The sequence below is a fragment of the Lissotriton helveticus genome, chromosome 9 (genome assembly GCF_964261635.1).
Source record: "Lissotriton helveticus chromosome 9, aLisHel1.1, whole genome shotgun sequence".
NCBI classification, from domain to species: domain Eukaryota; kingdom Metazoa; phylum Chordata; class Amphibia; order Caudata; family Salamandridae; genus Lissotriton; species Lissotriton helveticus.
The window spans coordinates 1,093,538,445-1,093,559,798 of record NC_136070.1 but is presented as its reverse complement, the minus strand read 5'-3'; the positions used below and the strand labels follow the sequence as shown (position 1 = coordinate 1,093,559,798).

At 43.3% G+C, this 21,354-nt stretch overlaps 1 protein-coding gene across 3 annotated transcripts in view; it reads right to left on the bottom strand.

Moving 5' to 3' along the window:
• The window catches only part of FLNB (filamin B), a 530,593-nt gene that overhangs the window by 290,347 nt on the left and 218,892 nt on the right, over positions 1 to 21,354 (bottom strand). For all 3 annotated transcript variants that reach the window (XM_078661490.1, XM_078661488.1, XM_078661489.1), the window contains exons 4-8: positions 20,052 to 20,199; positions 15,668 to 15,786; positions 9,443 to 9,520; positions 5,139 to 5,301; positions 1,927 to 2,127 (exon numbers count right to left, since the gene is read on the bottom strand). In XM_078661490.1, coding sequence (XP_078517616.1) covers positions 1,927 to 2,127; positions 5,139 to 5,301; positions 9,443 to 9,520; positions 15,668 to 15,786; positions 20,052 to 20,199 — 709 coding nt within the window. The remainder of the gene's footprint in view (positions 1 to 1,926; positions 2,128 to 5,138; positions 5,302 to 9,442; positions 9,521 to 15,667; positions 15,787 to 20,051; positions 20,200 to 21,354) is intronic.

Sequence of the window (21,354 nt, the reverse complement as noted above, 5' to 3'; positions counted from 1 at the left end):
ACTTTTCGGATATTAGAGTCATTTTGGGTTACATAATTAAGTTTTAAATTGGTTTGGAAAGCTCATTTAAGTTATCTGGTCAACATCTAAATGAAATCAGAATTAAGCTCACTAAGCTACATCTGGTTATTATTTACCTGTATAGTACCAAAACAAGTGTAATTGTGCATTATGGATAATAATTAGCATCAATAAAATATATAAAAATGATGATTAAGAAACGTTCACCATCATATTTAATATATCAAAGGATGTCTACTTAGTATAATTTCGGTCTGTATATTCCATTAGTGAAGCAGTAGTCTAAAAGTAATAACTAAGCCCAAAGCCGGAAACTAACTGCACACAACAGAATATTAAAATACTCATAGCAGTAGTCTATATGTAAAAGTGATAATGTTACCAATTAAAGTTAAACTTATAGTTAACCGGTTATAGAACGTTGTGTTCCATATATTCCACAAACATAATTGACTATACAAAGTTGTCCATTTCCTATGACCAATAGCCAACCCTACGGGATGCATGTAGAAATTATGTACCTGGAAGACCACCTGCAGTGTCATTACTGAATTTGTTTATCCAAAGTGAGATTTAAAAAGCATATTGAAGATGTTTAGTATCACTTATTTCATTGTGAATCAACACTCTGAACAAAACACTCTCAAGGTACTTTTTAAGCTTTGCAAGAGCTTCAAAAACACAATTAGTAACCAGATAAGGTCATAGGAGTAAGACTTGAATCAAAATATTACACTAATGTTTCCGTATATAAACTATGCTAAGGTTGTTTTCTCTCTCTGATAGATTGAAAATGAAGCAATACATTAGAAACTTTTACCTCGGTCAAAGGTGATCAGTATATAAACTGTTGCTTCCTCTAAAGTGTGTTTGTTTTAAAAAACAAAAGTCTACACAATCAGTCCTTTAAAAGATTTAATAGACACTGCCCTTTGTTAGCTATTGTTAGGCGTTTTCAGTGACATTGACCGATTGCAGACAAAGGACTGATTCAGGGATTATAGTGAGCTATTAAGAATGAGCTACAGCCCAGGTACTTGATATCATTCAGATCTCCTCCCTCAATTCACCCTCAGAAGCCACACCATAAACCAGTTACTGTGTAATATGAAACTGAGCATCTGATATTTTTGTGTTGGTTTTCTAATAGATTTTCTTCAATGTTACCCCTAAAGAGTGCCTGCCTTTTCAAGGCCTACAGGTTACTCAATGCTCAGGTGCTCAATTACTATACCATTAACACTCCTATTAAGTACAGGTTTATAAACAGTTAAAATTGTGTTAGTGTTTCCCTTGTTATTATTCATGTGGATATTGATTTAGGACTAATGGGACGCGTCAGTGTTTAGTTCTACTTCATTGGTGTTGAATGGCACTACTCAACGGAGCAACCACCGCACAGAGAGTCATATTTTTAAGCTCCAGCTGTCTTTTAGCTATGTGTCTAAACCAGACTTTCAGGGTATCCACAAAATATACATGTATATACAATGAAGCTCAATGCAATCCATTAATATAGTAAGTGCTTATGCTCAAATTGTGGCATGGACCTAGGCCACCTTACCCTACATTGGCCGTGCACGAGTGATGCATTAATACAGTGCAAGCACCGAGCATTTCCCATGCGTTGACATCATAGTGCTGGATACTATCACACAAGGAACTCGCAATGACAACTAGCACAGTTTCATGACCATCAAAAGCGTGTAGGCCTTTCAAATAAACTGCACATTATAGAATTTGAATCATGCCCCACTAAGAAAAAGAGAGCAAGTGTGGATGATTGCATAGGGTCAGTCTAAAACATCTACTGAGCACTGTGCCAATACTCTTTGGCAGACATTGTCTGAATACTTGATTTAACCGAATGGTTACACACTAAATGAAAGATTCACTTCTACACACCTTCTCCAATGAGCACAGCGCAAGGACTCTTGGGAATGGCTTCTCCTCCAAACGTGATTCCTACGTTGTGTGGCCCGGCCTGGGTGGGTTTGTATGTGCAGCGGTAGACACAGTTCCCTTTATCCTCCAACATCACATCCACAGTGTTGCTCTGCCCTTGCGGATCTTCCACTTCTACACCAATGTCACCAATACCTGCACCTATCCATACATCATATAGAAAAGAACATTTAATGATGTTTGTGTCACAAGGTTCACAAGCAAAACATCAGCATTTGAAGAAAAAAAACAACGATTAAAGGTGACCTTGGAACTCTGGCATCAAAGAGGGTCAATGTTGGCCTGCTCTGTTAGAACAATTGAAATATGGATGAAAAAATGTTGTATAAGTAGCCTGGCTAATTGTGAGCTCACTACTGTCACACTAAGTCCACACACTCTAAAAATGACTGACGATACGAGCGTGAAATCATCATTTATTCCTATAGGGCAAGGTCTGCAGGTTCAGTCAGTGTCAGGCACAACACCACTGATAAATGCAAATCTTCAACTGTTGATGCAAATTAGCACTTGATAACTATAGTGACTTTAAAAATGAAAAGCTACTCCACAAATATCTCAGTGCAAATGTACACAAACATCTCCTGATGCTAGAAACAAGTCAATGGGAGCCACCCAGCATGCCCTACATTTGAGTTCCCCAGTCTGTAACATCTCTCCACCGTCCACTCTCTCTTCAGTTCGCACATTGTAGTCAGCCAGAAGGAATTGACGCTAAAACCCAGGCGTTAACTGGACATGTTAATCAGAAGGCTTCTATAAGCAGAAACTAACTCGCCATTACTCGTTACACATTTAACCACGCCCTCTAGATTACAAAAAATGAGGACATCTTCCAACAAATTGTGAAGCAGAAGAGCTTCTGGGAGCTGATGGTTTCATGATGAAGGCCAGGCTCCATATCAACAGGCTATGAAGAACAACTTAGTGACATTTAGCAAACACTAGATACCCAGAGAGTAAGCACTGATCAGTGTTGGGCAGATGATAGGGACATTTCCAAGGGGCCAATTTTGCTTGATGAGTGTTTGTAGACGATCAGAGACAGCCTTCAGTTCAATGGAAGGAGCCTCATTTGCAGATGGGTAACAATAATATAAGGTCAACGAGAAATGCAATCAAAGAGCCAGACGGGCAATGAGTTTTGTTGCCACTCTTCTGCCTGAAATCCACCTGAGATCCACCATGCACGTTGGACTGTCTTGTAGTCAGTCTCTCACTTGAAGCTAACAGGCACGTCCATATGTAGACTGCAGATGGTCTTGTCATAACCGTGCATTTACAAGGTTCTCCTTCTGCACAGTGCTTAATTTGAGCCGGTAGTTATTTCCTGCATCAGATACATACTTAGTGCAAGAGAGGGGAAAAACACACAGGGTCTCATTTATAAGCCCATTGCCCCACAGGTGCATCACTTTTTTTGACACACTGGTGGCGCTTGCCCATATTTACAAGGGCCCGTAAAGTCACGACTTTTCATGGCCTTGTAAATATGGGCCTCTTTCACGCATTACTCTGCGTGGAAGGGGCATTCCGTGGGTGTTGCTGTGGGTGTTCTTATGCAATATCCATGGAACCGGACACATTCCAAGATTTAGAACGTTTTGTAAAGCTGGGAATGCATCAGAATCATACGTGGAGAAATACTTTTGTTTTTCCTCATTTTTTCCTCTTTCTATGAGTGCTGCATTCTGCAGCACACATAGAAAGAGGAAAATACCATCAATGATTGTTTTTGTTGAGAAAGATGTTCCTGCACAAAAATACAATCACCCTGCAACGCAGGCACCCTTGCAACTTGACGCATGGGTGCCTGCGCTGGCAGTCAATTGTGCCCTAGCACAGAGGAAAGCACAGGGATGCGTCATATTGTTAATACAATGCATCCCTCTGCTTTTAAAATAATGCCGCTCTGCACAGCATAATGGGCTGCTGCACTGCACTGCGTCATTTTGTGGTAGATGAGGCTCACAGTTTGGAAAGAGCGAGGAAGAGAAAGATGGCAAAACCATCACAAAGGGAGAAAGCAGGAACATGCAAGAGCAAGATAAAGGCACAGGGAGTGTCTGGTAGTGGATTTAAGACTACCACAGGTGATAATCTGTGCATCGACATTTAATTGCACCGGCCTCCGGTTTCTGAGCAGAGCTTCCGGCACTGGCACTCTTTCTTTTACAAATTATGCACTGCATTCTGCAATATATTAAGTGTTTGAGTGGCAGTGACGCCTTGCTTTACCATGTATGGCATTACTTATGAAATTTAAATCTTTTCTGCTCAAATGATGATTATCAAAGAAATCATTTTCCAAACACCTAATATCAAAAAAGGATAAAGGCTCTGAAATAATACTTTGACAGTGAAAGAAGATTCTTCAAAGGAGTAAATGTGTAGATAGATGTCTAGCAGGGTTTGTAGGTGGTAGCTGGGATGGAAGGAGTGCGTGTTTTTGCTGCATTCAGAATGTGTCTGTGTGAGGTTCAGGGTGGGGACTGCACACGGCCATGGTATGCTTGGGAAAGGGCCCATGGTGGTCACTTAGCTGAGGTGTGTGAGGCCTTAAGCTATTCGAGCTCAAACTATACCAAACAGAAAGTCGCCCTCATCTTCGGCAGCCCTTTCCTTTTGACGCCCAGGAAAAAAGCTTTGTGTAGCACTGACTGGTTGACTTACAGCCAAGTCAAAGCCTGTGTACACTCACATTTATTAATAATTCAGGTACAATCTTGGCTCTAAAGTTGTATGAGTTGCTGAGTCACCTGTATGTGGCTGAATGAGCTGTGAATTCTTATAGAGACTTAATTAAAAGAATATCTAGATACAAGCTGTGAAATTCCGGGTGAAATACTCATGGTGGATTTGACATTAACAAGACTTTGCATTACAAATGTTAATGACAAGGTGTGGAAAAGCAATGTGTCCTCCATCCCAAAAATGCAGTAAAAGCTGTTTTCGATTGGCACCACATCGCTGATGCTGGTACGTGCATTGACCAAAAGCAGGGCTTCGCTGTAATTCTATCATTAGAAATACACATCAGAATAGAGTCCAGTTATTTAAAAACTGACAGAGTCATTGGCAGAGTCTGAACTGGGTCCAGATTCAACAACAGAACACACTTTGCTGTGCCCATTGCACCTCAATATTCATACCTGCAGTGTAAATCTCAAAGTATGTAGGTTTATTGGCACTGTTTCCAGTTGGTTCTAGACCTGGACCTTTAGCTGTAACTTTGCTTGCATCACCTTGGGCTTTCTCGACATTGACTTCAAATGGACTCTTGGCGATATGCTGACCAGCAAAAAGAACCGAAACCTGAAAAAGAAAAGCACAAGACCAGTGAAACGATCTGTATGGCACCCGTAGCAAGAATGAGAGACTTCCAACTGTTCACCCACTGAAGAAGTAATCACAGGTGAGATTCTATGGGTCTGAAATACTCATCATTATTGATCTACTCATGCTTGGCAATGCTATGCTCTTCTGATGAGATCTAATAAGAGCGAAACATATGTCAAGGATTGACTTTATTCAATTTCTGTGAACTAAGCTGGGAGTTTATAATTTCAAAGGCTGTTATGAGTTGCCTGGCCTGGTTGGGTAAACGCTTACCTTGCTGTCTGGTTTACCATGGATGGTACTTTGCTAATCAATTGCTCAAAGGCTTTTCTGGAATGCAGGCAATTAAACAGGATACAATATAGTGCTGCTAGAGGTGGAGAAGCCACTGAAAGCTCGAGCCAGATGACTGGCCCTGGGTCAACTCAAGGTCACTTTGGACACTCCAGCCCAAAAGGCGCCAAGCCTTCATGTGGGGCCTGCCTACCACCCTACCCTAAACTAATGCACAAGGAATTAAAAGCAAAGCACAGACATATGATGTATAAAAAGGATACAGAAAGAGATAACATTTCGTATCTGAATTGCCCGTTGTGAAACTCAATCAACTGTCGTTAATCCTGGTTTTCCATCTAAATCAAATTGTGTGATCCTAGGCAAATATTTTATTTTACCATGTTTCTTTTTTCTGCATTATTACATACGAACTCACCTTCAAATACTTGAGTTTCGGATGCGTGTCGTTAAAAAACATCTTTTGCATTTGATTTAATAGGCCGTAATGTTGCTTCACACATAATAAGAATCTAGGCCGCATATAGTACACCCGTGACAAATGACTTGCCACTTATTGGGACTTGTCACCTTCGAGGGAGGAATGGGGTGGCTTGCATGCTTCTAAACTCACGTTTAAAATCATTCTTAATAAACGCCTCTCAGTGCAGTGATCTTATGTACTAAAGTGCAACCCTTCCTATGTTTACTGAAATGCACTTTTCTAAATTATGATGAGATGTTATCATATCTGCTGCTGGGCTTAAAATGCTTAATATTTTACAGGCTCGGCTCGTGCACGGGCTCCTATACCCAGAGCCAACCCTTGGCACTGCTCTGGCTCGGCTCTCTCTGTTAATTTGTTGGCTCACTCACCTCTATAGCTTGGCGAGTTTCACTGGCTCGCTGCCATAAAAGGGAACTTAACCCCAGTTCCTTTCTTAGGTTTGCCTCATTTAGGGATTACTCCAAGCAGATCCGAACTGTTTTGATTTCACTTTTCACTATTCCATTGGTGTCTGTTACTCCTCACAGCAGCCCCATAAGAAATAATGGGACCTTGTAATGAGGGCCTATGTGACATCATTTTCGGAATAAATTAGAAACAGCTTTAGGCTACTAATGTCCGTTCTTCATTGTGACTTCACCAAGTCGCCATCTGTTAAGTGGTCACCCAGGGGCGGCTCCTCAATTTGAGCGGAGGAGCATCGCCCCACAAGTGCCAAAGCTGAAAAATAAAACTGTAATAAAGTTTATTACTGTTTTAGTTTTCAGCAACGGCCGGTGCTTAATTTGTAAAAAACGTAGTACAGGGGCCCTTGACAGGAGGACACTAGAGATTGCACCATCCGTTGTCCCTGACAGTACGGCCAATGACAGCACCAATACACTACTAATCATCACACTCTTAAAAGTGTGACAATTCATACTATTACAGGCCCCAAAGCCAAATACTAATAATTGGAAATGGAAATTGAAATAATAAACAGAAGTTATTGTGTTCATACCTAAATTGGCAGACACCACTACCATGTGGCAGACAGTCATAAGCCCCAGAGTCTGGCAATTAAGTGCCGGTGCTAAGCACCGGAAAGCACCGGCACAAATTAAGCACTGCAGCAACCTGTCCTGAACTGGAAGACACCTAAGAGAAGAAGACGTCGCGCCACGAAGGTAAGTGAATTTATTATTTCTGTTTATCCCCCCTCACCACTCACGGTACAAGCCAGCCGCCACTGTGGCCACCTCTACCTCAATGAATATATAAACACATCTCTTTGAAAAACCCGGAGTGCCAAGGACAATTTTATCTGGAATTAGAACAGAGAATATCCGCAGACTGTTTAAAAGAAGCATGGTCACCTCAGTCCAGAAGTGTTGGCAGCCCAAAGGTTGAGCCTGCAGCTGGCAGGCACTAGTACGAGACACATGAATCACAAACATAAACTGCAATTAGCCAAATAAACAACAAATGAAAACTAATGGCTCTCCTTGCCGCCATCTTCCTCTCTCACAACAAGTGAGGGTCGAGCTCGATGCCTGTTTGCTCTGAACATCACTCGATTACCTAGTAAATAACAGGCTGACTAGGGTCTAGCATAAATCTCTTTTTCCTGTCCATGCTGTCAGTGGCCTTTCAGTTGAAATGCAATTACACCATGGGCTTGTCACGAGGCTGGAGTGGAGTCAGCCTTGGAACAACATGAGAGCTGTCAGCTCACAAAGAGTACTTGCAGGAAGGCTGAGAACTGAGCGAAAAACTGTGCACTGCTGCCCTCGCCGCTTCCCAGATCTAGCTGGGCAATGGTTCTCATCCCCCAAGGAGTAGAAGGAACAGAGGCCTGCTGACCTCTGCAGGCCTTTGATCTCCACTTAAGTGGGTGAAAGGAAGTAAAGGCCCCTTTGCATCCGTTTATTATGACACGATAAAGAAAGGGATCACCAACAGACTATCCAGAACTTAAATACCGTGTGGACAGATTATCGTTTCAAAAATATCAATGGTTCAAAATGTCGAGAAGGTAAGTGCAAATAGGTAGTCAACATCTATGCACCTTGAAGATGTATATAGTGTCAAGTTACATATATGTGGAGTTAAGTATAGTAAAAGTTTGCTTTCCCAAATAAACTTACCTTCACAATATTCTTGTCCTCGATATTCTTGCCACAATATTTTGGACTGGATATTTTTTCCAAACACCCAAGAAAACATGCATGACTATGCTCTCGGACTACATCCGTGCATGACTAGTGTGACAGGAGGCTTGGCAATGGAAACCAGTGGCATAACAATAGCCCCCATGGTGTGGGAGTTGGGGCCCAGAGCTCCACGGGCACCCCTGACACTGTGCATGGGTGGCGTGGGCTGAGAACGCCTGACTGGGTCCAGAGCATGGGCAGCCCCCTCAAGTTTCATTATGCCGCTGCTGCAAACCATGGTCTAATGAGAAGGAAAGATGCCCGTGCTAGAATCAGAATCTAACAGAACATAAGGTGAACTGTAAGACAAACCATGAGCAGCTTAAGATGGCAACTCTACAAGCAATACAACATGCAGAGGGAAGGATATACTCTATTCAGGAGAATTTACGTTGTTCTACCCCGTGTCATTTTGCATCTTCAGGCTTGTCTTAAGATAAGTTTGCCTGTTAAACCCTTGCCAAAGTTCTTCTAGTGGGTCCATGTTTAGACTGAGTGACAAGCCAGGCCTCAGAAGAAAACATGGGCGTATGATGCAATTTGGACAGATGTATGTACCTTACGTCCATCTCACATTCGTTTATGCAATGTCCCGAGTAGTTATATGGGTCCACTGGATAGAAGGGTGCAGAGAGGCGCAACAGGTTTAACAGCACAGAAGGTAGCGGAAACTTCAATCCAATATGTAAAGGGCTGTCAACATTTTGATACATAAAAGAGGGGCTTGCAAAAGGTGTGCAATTGAAACTCACCTGAGTCTAGTTTTTATCATCTTTTTATATGTATTGCAGGTGCTAATGTGAGAAAATGGCAGAAACAGAAGCTGGGATGGATAGGTATCAAGGATATTGAGGCACAGAGAAGACAGATTTCAAAGGGAATTTGGGAAGTTGAGAAGAGTTTCTTGTATGACATTTTTCCAGTTGTTGCCACACTGATCGCGCAATTTTTTCAATATGAAGTCTTGTTATGAGTACTGGGGTAAATAACAGAAGGCCGTTCTGTCAGATAAAGTAAGAACGCAAAAAATGGTTTCCTGACTTCTAAAATGTTGACAGCAAAATTAGAAAAGATGTAGAAAGCAGTATGGACGCCACACTATGAAAGAATATTATGCTGTGCTATGTAGTTCTTTTTTTCTTACCTTATGAAGGCCTGTAAACTTGGGGATATATTGGACGGAATAAGTCTTGTTCTTGTCATTGTTGGGAACAGCAGGGACCTGGTATAAAGATAAGGAAATGTTATTAACAGTAGGTGTTCTAGAAAGGAGCAAATATGCTAAAAGTTCAACATAAAGAAAAACAAAATGAATAATTTGAAGTTGACAACAGGACAAGCAACTTTAACTTCCTGAGAATTGTATCCATAGTTGGTGTGTTGTGCAGCATTGCATTCAAGAACGCCATCTTAAGAAGCACAACGACCAAAAAAGGCCAAGAAAAGTAGATGAGAAATTTTCTAAATTAGCCCAATAGACACTTAACTCAAATAACCACTAAAATAATCTACCTGGATTTCCCATGTATGTCAGTGAATCAAGGAAGTGAGCTATATAAAACAATGCTATTTATTAGAGAAAGTTCACACGGAAAATAATTAAGGTTCTTATACCTTCCTAAGCATATTGATAAGTCTAAATAGCCAATTTTATTTGACTCAAACACCTATAGGTGAAATGCCAAGGTTTAAAAATAGACTGAGTAATATCATGGAAAGGACTATATAAACTATGTGCAAATAAAATGAGGTTTTGATTCCAACTTTGCTCAACACATGCATGTGAGGTTTCTTGCTAAGCACACAATTGCGGACCTGATAATTGCATGTGTGGACAAATGTGCAATTACAATAGTGGGGGGAAAACAGAGGCCTGAGGAAGTGCATTCAAATTAAGAATTATCATCATCGCCAGTCATACAACTACAGTCAATGATATATAAGGAAATCCAGTTACCCCTAATTCAGGATTGAATTGAGTAAACACATATAGTAAAGTTAGTGATCGATTACAAGTTCTATACATTTTCAAGGTAAAAGGACTGCCTGGACAATCCATGTATTGTGTATTATTTACATCTGCATTTTATCTGGGTTTTACCATAAGCCACCCTGCAAATGTAAGGTTGCGTACATACAAAGCTTGCTACAAGGATTTGAAAGTTGCCAAGACTTCACGAGCCCACAGAGACCCAGCCTGACATGTTTTGTCTATGTTCTGTGATGTTGATGTAACAGGTACTGAAAATGAATTGCAACCAATTTTTCAAATGTTCTTTAACAATGAGTACGATTTGCTTTGCATAAATGGAATTTGATTGGAGGGTCCTCTATTGATCAATCTTCGGTTGGCCAGGTGTGCTAATAATGGAGTATCAAGGACACTTTGAATTGATTATGAAAGTCTGGAGATCAGAAGTTAATTTAAGTTAATTAATAGCATTCCAGATAGCTCAGTGAGTTAAATGTGTACCACTGACACATGGTGATCCGAAGGACACAAATCTGAATCCCAGCAAGGGTGAATAAGTTTCCAGTCCTTCTGAGGTCAGTAAACTGAGTACCATAAATTGGTCAATACTATATTATATGTTTTGAACATGCAAATTTGCATCCTCCATATAATACTGATGTTCCTGACTAGCACTGGAGGAACATTTTAAGTTTAATAGAGACAACCGGCTTATTATAACTGCTGATACTTGATTATTTGCAGTTTCCAGTGAACCTGACATAATCACATTATACCAGCCAGAACAGAGGAAGTTTTGTACTGCTTCCAACCAATCAATCAATCAATCAGGTCATTTGTAGAGCGCACTACTCACCCGTAGGGTCTCAAGGCGCTGGGTTGGGGGGGGGGGGGTGCCGTTACTGCTCGAACAGCCAGGTCTTGAGCTTCTTCCTGAAGGAGAGGTGGTCTTGGGTCAGGCGTAGGTCGGTCGGGAGTGAGTTCCAGGTCTTGGCGGCCAGGTAGGAGAAGGACCTTCCTCCTGTTGTTGCTCTTCGGATGCGGGGGACGGCGGCGAGGGCGTGGCTGGTTGATCTGAGGGGGCGCTTGGGAGTGTAGAAGTTGATCCGGTTGTTGAGGTAGCTCGGGCCTTGGTCGTGTAGGGCTTTGTGTGCGTGGGTGAGGAGACGGAAGGTGATTCTCTTGTTGACCGGGAGCCAATGCAGATCTCTCAGGTGTCCGGAGATGTGGCTGCGTCGGGGGATGTCGAGGATGAGTCTGGCCGAGGCGTTCTGAATCCGCTGGAGTCTCTTCTGGAGCTTGGCGGTGGTACCGGCGTAAAGGGCGTTGCCGTAGTCCAGTCGGCTGGTGACGAGGGCCTGGGTGACCGTCTTCCTCGTGTCGGTGGGGATCCACCGGAAGATCTTGCGTAGCATGCGCAGGATGTTGAAGCAAGACGAGGAGACGGCGTTTACTTGTCTGGTCATGGAGAGGGAGGAGTCCAGGATGAAGCCCAGGTTACGAGCGTGGTCCGTCGGTTTGGGTGCGGTGCCCAGGGCGGGGGGCCACCAGGAGTCGTCCCAGGCGGAGGGCGAGGAGCCCAGGATGAGGACCTCCGTCTTGTCCGAGATCAGTTTCAGGCGGCTGGTCGTCATCCATTCGGCTACCTCTCTCATCCCTTCGTGCAGGTTGGCTCTGGCGGTGGCGGGGTCGTTGGTCAGGGAGAGGATCAGCTGGGTGTCGTCGGCGTAGGAGATTATGTTGAGGTTGTGTTGGCGTGCGATGGCCGCGAGGGGGCTCATGTAGACGTTGAAGAGGGTGGGGCTCAGTGAGGATCCTTGAGGGACGCCGCAGATGACTTCGGTGGCCTCTGACTTGTACGGTGGTAGGCGGACTCTCTGTGTTCTTCCGTCGAGGAAGGAGGTGATCCATTCCAGTGCCTTGTCCTGGATTCCGATGTTGCCAAGGCGCTGTACTAGTGTGCGGTGGCAGACGGTGTCGAAGGCCGCGGAGAGGTCTAGGAGGATGAGGGCCGCTGTTTCTCCGTTGTCCATCAGAGTTCGTATGTCATCGGTGGCAGCGATGAGGGCGGTCTCGGTGCTGTGGTTCGCCCGGAAGCCAGACTGTGAGGGGTCGAGGGATCCGTTCGTCTCGAGGAAGGCTGCCAGCTGATTGTTGACGGTCTTCTCGATGACTTTGGCCGGGAACGGGAGGAGCGAGATGGGACGGTAGTTCTTGAGGTCGGTGGGGTCTGCTGTGGGTTTCTTGAGAAGAGCGCTGAGATCGGCGTGCTTCCAGCTCTCAGGGAAGGTGGCGGTGTCGAAGGAAGTGTTGATGATGTCCCGCAGGTGGGGTGCGATGACAGCGTCGGCCTTGTTGAAGACGTGGTGAGGGCAGGGGTCAGTCGGAGATCCGGAATGGATGGAGTTCATTGTGCGGATGGTGTCTTCGGTGTTGATCGGAGTCCAGGTGCGGAGGATGGTGGTGGGTGGCGTTGTTGCGGTCGTGGCTTGCGTAGGTTGGTTGCTGAAGCTGTTGTGTATGTCCGCGATCTTGTTGTGGAAGTAGGAGGCGAGGGAGTTGCAGAGGTCTTGCGACGGGGTGATGTCATTGCTTCCGGCGTTGGGGTTGGAGAGCTCTTTCACGATGTTGAAGAGTTCCTTGCAGTTGTGTGCGTTGTTGTCCAGCCGGTCCTTGTATGTATTTTTCTTGGTGGCGCGGATCAGCTGGTGGTGTTTACGGGTGGCGAGCTTGAGGGTGGTCATGTTGTCCGTGGTTGGCTCCCTTCTCCAGGCTTTCTCGAGGGCTCGGCAGTTCTTCTTGGAGCTCTTTAGTTCGTCGGTGAACCATGGTGTTTTTCTGCTGCAGGGTCTGCTGGGTGGGGTTCTCAGTGGGGCGAGTTCGTCCGCGCAGTTGCTGATCCACTTCGTGAGTTTGTCGGCGGCCTGGCTGGGGTTCGCTGAGCTGGCCGGAGGGTGCTGGCTCAGGGAAGCGGTGAGCTGGTCGGCTGTGATCTTGTTCCAGCTTCTTCGGGCAACCTGTTGCTGGTGGTGGTGGATCGTCGATCTCTTGAAGGTGAAGTGGACGCAGCTGTGGTCCGTCCAGTGGAGTCCTGTTGCGTGGCTGAAGGTGACGTCGTTGCTGGATGAGAAGACGGCGTCGAGTGTGTGTCCGGCGTAGTGGGTGGGGGTGGTCACCAGTTGCTTGAGTCCGAGGTTGGCGAGGTTGTCCAGCAGGGTGGTGGTGTTGCGGTCGTTGTTGTTCTCCAGGTGGAAGTTGAGGTCCCCCAGGAGGATGTAGTCGGCGGAGGGGAGGGCATGCGGGCTGACGAAGTCGGCGATGTCCTCGCTGAATTGTGTGCGTGGCCCCGGGGGTCGGTAGATCAGGGTGCCTCTGAGGGTGGTCTTCGGGTTGGTGTGGATCTGGAAGGGCAGGTGTTCAGCGGTGGTTAGGGTGTCGTCGGTGTTGGTCGCGATGCGGATGGTGTCTTTGTGGATGATGGCGATGCCTCCTCCCGTCTGGTTGGCGGTGCGGTCCCTCCGGATGATCTTGTAGCCCTCCGGGATGGCGATGGCGATGTCGGGAGCTGAGGAGGCGTTCATCCAGGTCTCGGTGAGGAAGGCAACGTCAGGGGCGGTGGTGTCGAGGAGGTTCCAGAGTTCTACGGCGTGTCTGTGGACGGAGCGGGTGTTGAGCAGGATGCACTTGAGGTGGCTGCTGGTGGTGTTCGGTTTGGCGGGTGCTGGTGCAGGGTGTGCCCGGATGCAGGTGAACTTGCAGGCGTGGCAGCTGAAGGGTCCGTGGGTGTGCTTCGGGGCGGCTTGATGACATCCTGGGATGCGGCCGGTGTTGAGTGCGATGAGATCGGCGGCGTTGTAGGTTCGTCGGGTCGGCTTCCGTCGGTGGGGGCCAGGGGTCCTGGCGCTGGTCGCGATCCGGGCGCAGACGGGCTTACCTTTGGCGCGCCTTCGGCGCACAATCGGCGCGCCCGCTGCGCGTCAACGCTGCGCGTTCGCACGGTCGCCATATAAGGCGAAGTGCGCGGGTGGGCGGAGCAGCTGGGAGGCGGGAGCGGGGAGGGAACAGAAGGCAAAAAGGGGCGGGGTCGGCGGTAGTGGCGGGAAGCGGGGGCGGCGAGGGAGGCGGGAAACAGAGCGGGCAGCGATTAAAGATGGACACAAATTACGCTAACACGGGAAAAAAGACTAAAAAATAGGCAGGCAAGCACAAATGATTGGGAAAAACAGGCTTAACAGGGGAAAAAGACTAAACAAGGCAGACAAGCACAAATGATTGGGAAAAACAGGCTTAACAGGGGAAAAAGACTAAACAAGGCAGACAAGCACAAATGATTGGGAAAAACAAGCTTAACACGGGGAAGAGATTAGCAAATAAAAACAGGCACAAATGATTGAAAAGAGAAAACGAGACGGACGGCAGCAGGGTCAGTCGGCAGCGAGGCAGCTAGGCACAGCGAGGGGGCACACGCAGCAGCTGGTGGCCGTGCGGCGCGGGGGTGTCCCACAAGTGGGGCACCAATGGGGAGGACATTGCAAAACAATTGTTTAGTTTCAAGTTTTTTGATGTTTGGCTTACTGTAGACAGTTGGTTTTATAATTTGAGGAGGGTGACTTATCTTTCAAAGTTTTTTTTTGAGTGGAGTTTTATATATTGCAAAATCAACCCAGAGGTATCAGAGAGCTTTACCAATTGCATTACAGATGGACACATTTATTTTGTTAGGCACGGGGAGATTAAGTGATTTGTCCAGAATCACAGGAGGGGAACCTGGTTCCCCTGCTTCGAGGTCGACCACTCTAGCTGTTAGGCCACATCAAGAAATCAAAGAAGAGGCAGGACATTTAGTGATCAAACATTTATGTACAACGATAGTTGCTGACTGGACACTGTGCCAAATTACAATCTAGCGAGGGCAGTATGTTCGCTACATCGTTTTCATTACCTAATTACTCTGAAACCATCACATTTCTGTTCTCTGCTGCTGGCAGATCAATAAAGCAGTGAAACCCAAAATCTACGCCTCCTTCTCTTTAATAAAATTACATTTTTTGTTTTCAAAACTGGATAAGAAAATTGTTGTTTACCAAATTCCATTTCTATTTTATGTTAAATTTACACTGCGATTTATCAGTCTTCCTAGGTTATAGATCTGAAGGTAATTTACAATGTAGCAGCGAAGGCCTGCATTTATACACCAATGCATGCCTAAAGTATTCTAGGGTATAGAAGGACAGCATGGATATGGAGTTGTAGCTAAAAGTGTTTTGTCGCCAACCAGAAGATCAATATACATGCAACTTAGAGAACATGAGTCAAGACGCATCGAAATACGATAGGAAGACTAACTGAAAGAATGGTTCCACAACAATAACAAAAGTAAGTGCTGGAAATGTATACCTCCTCTCGGTTTCCTTCAGGATCTTCCACAAACACCAGCACTTCCCCTTGGCCAGCACTGATTGTCTCGACTGTAAATTTTGCGGGTTGCTTCACCATGTTTCCGGTTGGCTCGATCCCTATAAAAATATATGCATTACAAGTGACTTTGTAGTGATGATGGTAGTTACTGACTAGGTGAGTATTTAAGACCATGCACCGTTTTGCCTTCAGAATAATATACAAAATAAATTAGGTCAAACAAACTGTATACATAAATATTGATAGAATACGCTGAGAGTGAAAGCGATAAAAAAACAAAACAATGGTTTGGCCAAACTAAAACCTGTGCGGCTCGGAGAGGGCACACATTGTTTGTTCTGCTTTTCTGCTACAATAGGCAAGATAAGCATTACATTACTAAATGAGGTGTGGCGAGTTTTCAGTCAAATACAGTTTGGGCCGGATGTGTGCTAGATAAGAAGATTAAAGAAAGAACATGAATTGCAAAATAGTAGCTGATGCAAACTGATTGAACCCGCCTGCAATGTTTGTAAAGTCTTTTCTTGACACAAGTATTTAATAGATTAATACACACATTGTAGCTGCTTATTTTCACTCAATTTTCAAGAGAAAGATTAATACAGCTTACAGCTATATGCCAAAGTTGTTGTTTGTTGCACACCAAAACTAAACTGCTTAGTGCTAGGACTGGGCTTGTTTGCAGACAAATAGTAAAATCAAGTTAGGTTTTCAAAATGACTTAAAATATACAAATACTTTCCATTCAAATTTTATATATATATGTTTGTCATACATATTTATTGTAAATTTTATTTAATACAGGCTGGAGTTTTAGAATTCACCAGTGGACGTTTGGAGTCCTAGTTATTTTTACCATCATAACGTTCAGCTTTCACCAGAAGAAGAAAGAATTCTACAGTCCATGACACAAGAAGTTCTCTTCATGAATGTCCATGAGCTAAGTAAAGCCTCAGCTCAAGGGAAACACCATACACCATGTAGATGACACTGTGCCATACAAAAGAAATATAAGAAACAAATAAACAGCTGCGACAAACAACTCTGGAACCTTGCTGATGAAGGGCCTTGAGACAAAGTGCTGGAAGTAGGGATGTAGAGGGAGTGCAGGCCCCCACAAGCAATTGAGTCCACCGATGGACTGGTCACATTTTGATGTTTAATCATTAGTATTTGTAGATACAAGGTTCCAGAATCACATGGCCTCAGTATATATTATACGAGACCCCTACTCTGTTACTCGGTGCATTTTTGATTACCCACCAGAAGAGTATCAGTTTTTCACTATAATTCGAAAAAGTCCTATCTCCATTCTTAGTACCTTACTTAACGTTTGGCACACTGGGTAGTCTGCTGCAAACATGGTGGATGTCCTGTCTGCTGTACTCCAAGTGAATTATTTTAAATCGCACTAGTAATATGGCGGATTGTATAGCCAACACGTTTATGATGGATTCTTGTATGGCAAGCTCTAAAAAAAAGTTTTTTGGCTTATGGCAGCCATTAGAGAATCATTTTTCAAAACCATCCAAGCTTCTCTTGCTTATGATACTGGATGCAAGGTTGACACAACATCCAAAAGTAGTACACTTTGAATTAAAGTATAAGTATATTAATCAACTTAGGGAAATTGCAGTTGAAGTGAGTTGCAAGCTTAGTATTTTTGTGAATGCAGCAATTGTCAAAGACAAGGCGCTTTATTTTAGGTCCAGAAAATATCTTTCCAAGATTAAATAAGCCTCATTCCGGAAACCTTGGTCTTCATTATACTCCCGAGTAGATTCTTGCCATTTGATTGAAGTGATTTAGTACACAACACAGATAGCATAGTGTACCACATAAAATGAACTTCCTATAAAGCAATTACTCTGACCAAAATACTTTACCTGGTGAAATATGCAAACAGGTATTTCTTCAAAGTGTGTTCAAACTACTGTCATCTCATCTTAGCAGACAAGTGAACACAAGCTAAACAGGCAATCCTGAAACCGATAATCGAGGACTGCTACTTGAAAATCCTTAAGAAGGGATTGGATTGGATGCAGAATTAATGAGAATATTCTTTGAGGTTGTATTGATTTTTCTGTTTAGTTAAATGGCCGAGGAGGAGTCTTAGACTGCTATACATGATGCATGGACCCTAAAAGAGACCACCTGTCTCCACCTAGAATGTTGTCCTCTGTCATTAGGAGTAATGTTTCTGGGAGCCCTAAACTGACACAAGTGATTTTTTTGTCAGTCTAGTGTTCTGCAATGAAGATTTAGCATCCATCCTATCTGGCTCCGTTTTGTTATTGTTGCGCTTCAGCCAGCTGAAGCTCATCCAAATGCAACAAGGGTGAAACATTCTATTAGCCCCCACAGTACAAAGATACAAATACAGCTGTGTGTGTAATCTCTGCAGGTGTGCAGGAGGAAATTGTATTTCCTAATTGATATTTGACAGGAGGCCCACAGAATAAAGCTGGGCTCCATCAAGGTCAATTTACCCCTGAACCAGCACATTATGGGTTCTCATTAACATTTAAGTTCACATGTTGAGATTTACTTGTTGCTGTGTAGCTCTATTGAAGCCAGAGACTCTCTCCTGTGCCACACACACCTGGGCAAATGTTTAAATGAATTTCATCATAGATTTACCCAAGATCAAGGCTGCGCAGTAATTTTAGTGGTTGTGGGCAATTTGACTAATATGGGTCAATTTATATATCTGCTGAAGTTGGCCATCTTAAAAGAATTTGCACAGATATTTTCAGAACCAGTGCGACTACTTGGTGTTTCAAGGTTTTTGATTACTAACATAAGATCTTAATATATTTTAAGATTTTGGTCTCTCTATGTAAAGAACTAGATATGGAAATGTGTCTGTCTACAAGTTCCCAACCTAAGGCTGGTGGGCACACAAAGGTTGAATCAACCTGTTGCACAGTATTTGAAATGTCAAGCCATATCACAAGAGAAGGATTTGAGAAAGACATTGAGTTGGCAAGGTTTACATACAATTACAAAGACAACTGTACTGTAATATCACCCTTTTTTGGAAGTATGGACATCATCCCCTCATATTTCCTCTTGATCAGACTGTGTCTCCATGAGTTCCTTCAGTGCAAAAATACTTAACTGAGTTAACTAACATTCAGAAATCAGCCCAGGAAGTGTTAGAAAAAGCTAAAGATTCTTGTAAGTTTTATGCTGATTGTAAGAGACATCCAGCACTTCAGTAAGTTGCACGAGAGCAGGTGTGGTTACTCACAAAAAATTACAATAGGAAAATAAAGCTTCATTACAACCTAAGTTTGTGATTAATTTAGGATTGAAAAAACAGTGAATCCAGTTTTTCATGTATCTTTGTTAAAGCCTTCTTCTGCAAAAACAAACCTTCCTTTCCCAATTCAGTTGGATGAAAAGGTGGTATATAACATTTTGTACATATGAATTGTTAGAAAACAATTGCAGTATTTGGTGGAATGGAAGGGGTTTGACCCTAAGAAAATCTGTGATTGTGCGTGTGCGTGTGTGGGTGTGGGTGTGTGTAGGCATTGGTAGTGACATAGAAATGTTCTAGACCTTTGTGTCGAGCTTGATAAAGGGGATCATACTTGGGAGTCATTGGGACGGGATGACTCCTCCTTGGCTCTGTTAATGTATGTCTCAAGTTTATACTTGTATGCACCAACAAACCTACATTGGTAAAGCAGCTGGTATCTACGTAGTTGGCTTCACTTCATAAACCAAGAGCTCCACCGCGAGAGAAGGCCTGACAAACAATGTTGACAGAAGTAATACAGCCTTGCATTTCCGGAAAGTGCCTATTGCCAATAATGTTGTATCTCCAACACCATCCCATAAGTATACCACAATGAATGAAGCGTTTTGACCATCAGACAGAGTCCATAATCCAGAGTTCATCTACAAATTTTACATGTAGCTACAAAGCAGCCGTAGACACAAAGCAGACATGAAACATTGAAAACATTATATGTGTGGTGACTTTTAAGCACTACAAATGCCTTCTAGCTTCTTGGCACTTTTCAGCAATGAGTTAGTAGACCTCTACATGTTAGTACAGGTCTATCACAAGAGGCCTTCCGTGAAGCAGCAATTACAACCAATAAAAACATTGTTTTAACTTGCTAACCTTTCATAAGGACACATTTTTTCAGCTAAAGGTGTGTGCTCATGTATTTAGGAGAAAGTTTGCAGGATGGGAGTGCCCTCTTGGCTGGTTGCCACACATTTCCTAACATGATAGACCTGCCTCTACCATTCCTCAGCTGGAACTCAGATTTCTGCCCAAACTAGATTTGTAGGTTTGAAACACAAACAAAATCAAAATACATTTACATCAAGGGAGGATCCTTACCCCGTCCATATGCTCTAGCCTTCTTTGGATTGAGTTTCGGCTTCAGAGGCGCCCCCGGCTTCAGTTTGGCTTTTGGGAATTGTGACAGGTAGGTCATTACTGAATGCTCATCCACACCAGGGTGAATGATCTCTTCTGGAGTAATTACCTACAAAAAAAGAATGTACAGTCAATGATATTACATGTTCACGTTTTTTTAATATAGACAAAATGCTGAAAGGAATAATGGTTTCTTTTCTACTAGATTTTGCATAAATATTTGTACTCATCTGAAGGTGGCTATGAAGTCAAACTGCTCTCAGCTGATCATTTTGTGAATGTGAGGGTCTCTAATGATAAAAAAGATCTTCCTGATTTAAATTACACTGGTGCAAAATGCATGCTGTGCAAGTCACCACTTATGTTGTTAAACAGGACCACAACTTGTGAAACCCCCTATGAGAAACACCTTTCGTTAAGTGAGCTTTCTGATGTTTGTTCTGATCTGTGTATAGTAGAAAAATGGTTAGGGACAAAGGAATTACTGTGATAAAGTTTTATGTATTTTGGAGATTATGCCATTTTTGGTTAAAATGGGCCACAAAAAACGAGATAATGAAAAAGATCAGATGAAGTAGGAGTAATTTAGAGCATTTGTATGCATATCATATTTTTACAATGTGTTCATATTGATTTTATTATAGAGGCACTGGACTTTGAGGCACTTTTAAACTGTTGTAAGCAGTATGTTGTCCAACTGGACGGTCCTGATGAAGGACACCCCTAATACTGTGGAGGCCCAAAACATCAACAATAAAGAGCACCAAGAGGACAGAAATGAATGGGCAACCAGCCACCCCTAAAAGTGCGAGGGTATTTACTCCATTTTATCATCTGTGTCCTTTGAATGTTTAAGTTGATTATGTACCTGAACTAAAGTAGTGTAATATATTCAGACTATTACTCCAATGTAGCATCAGTCTCTTTTGGTATTACAGTATAGTGAATAAGTACTTGAACTGAATAAATGTAATATATTTACCCTATGAAATAAGTTTGCAGCCAGAAGTATACCACCAATGTATTTCCATAAGAAGAGCATTTTTTGAGCTGGTAATAACTTTAGCGTCATTTCACAAATCTTCACAATACTTTCAAAATAAAAGGTTCATACATCTTAACTTCTGCCTGGAAAGTTTCAGGGTGATCCGTCAAGAGGACTGGAGCTGGAGAAGGTCAATTAAAAGGAGTGGGGCCAAAAAAGCAATTCCTCCATGCAATTGCCATAAAGAAAATTAGAATTGAATGATGGGAAAAAAGCCAA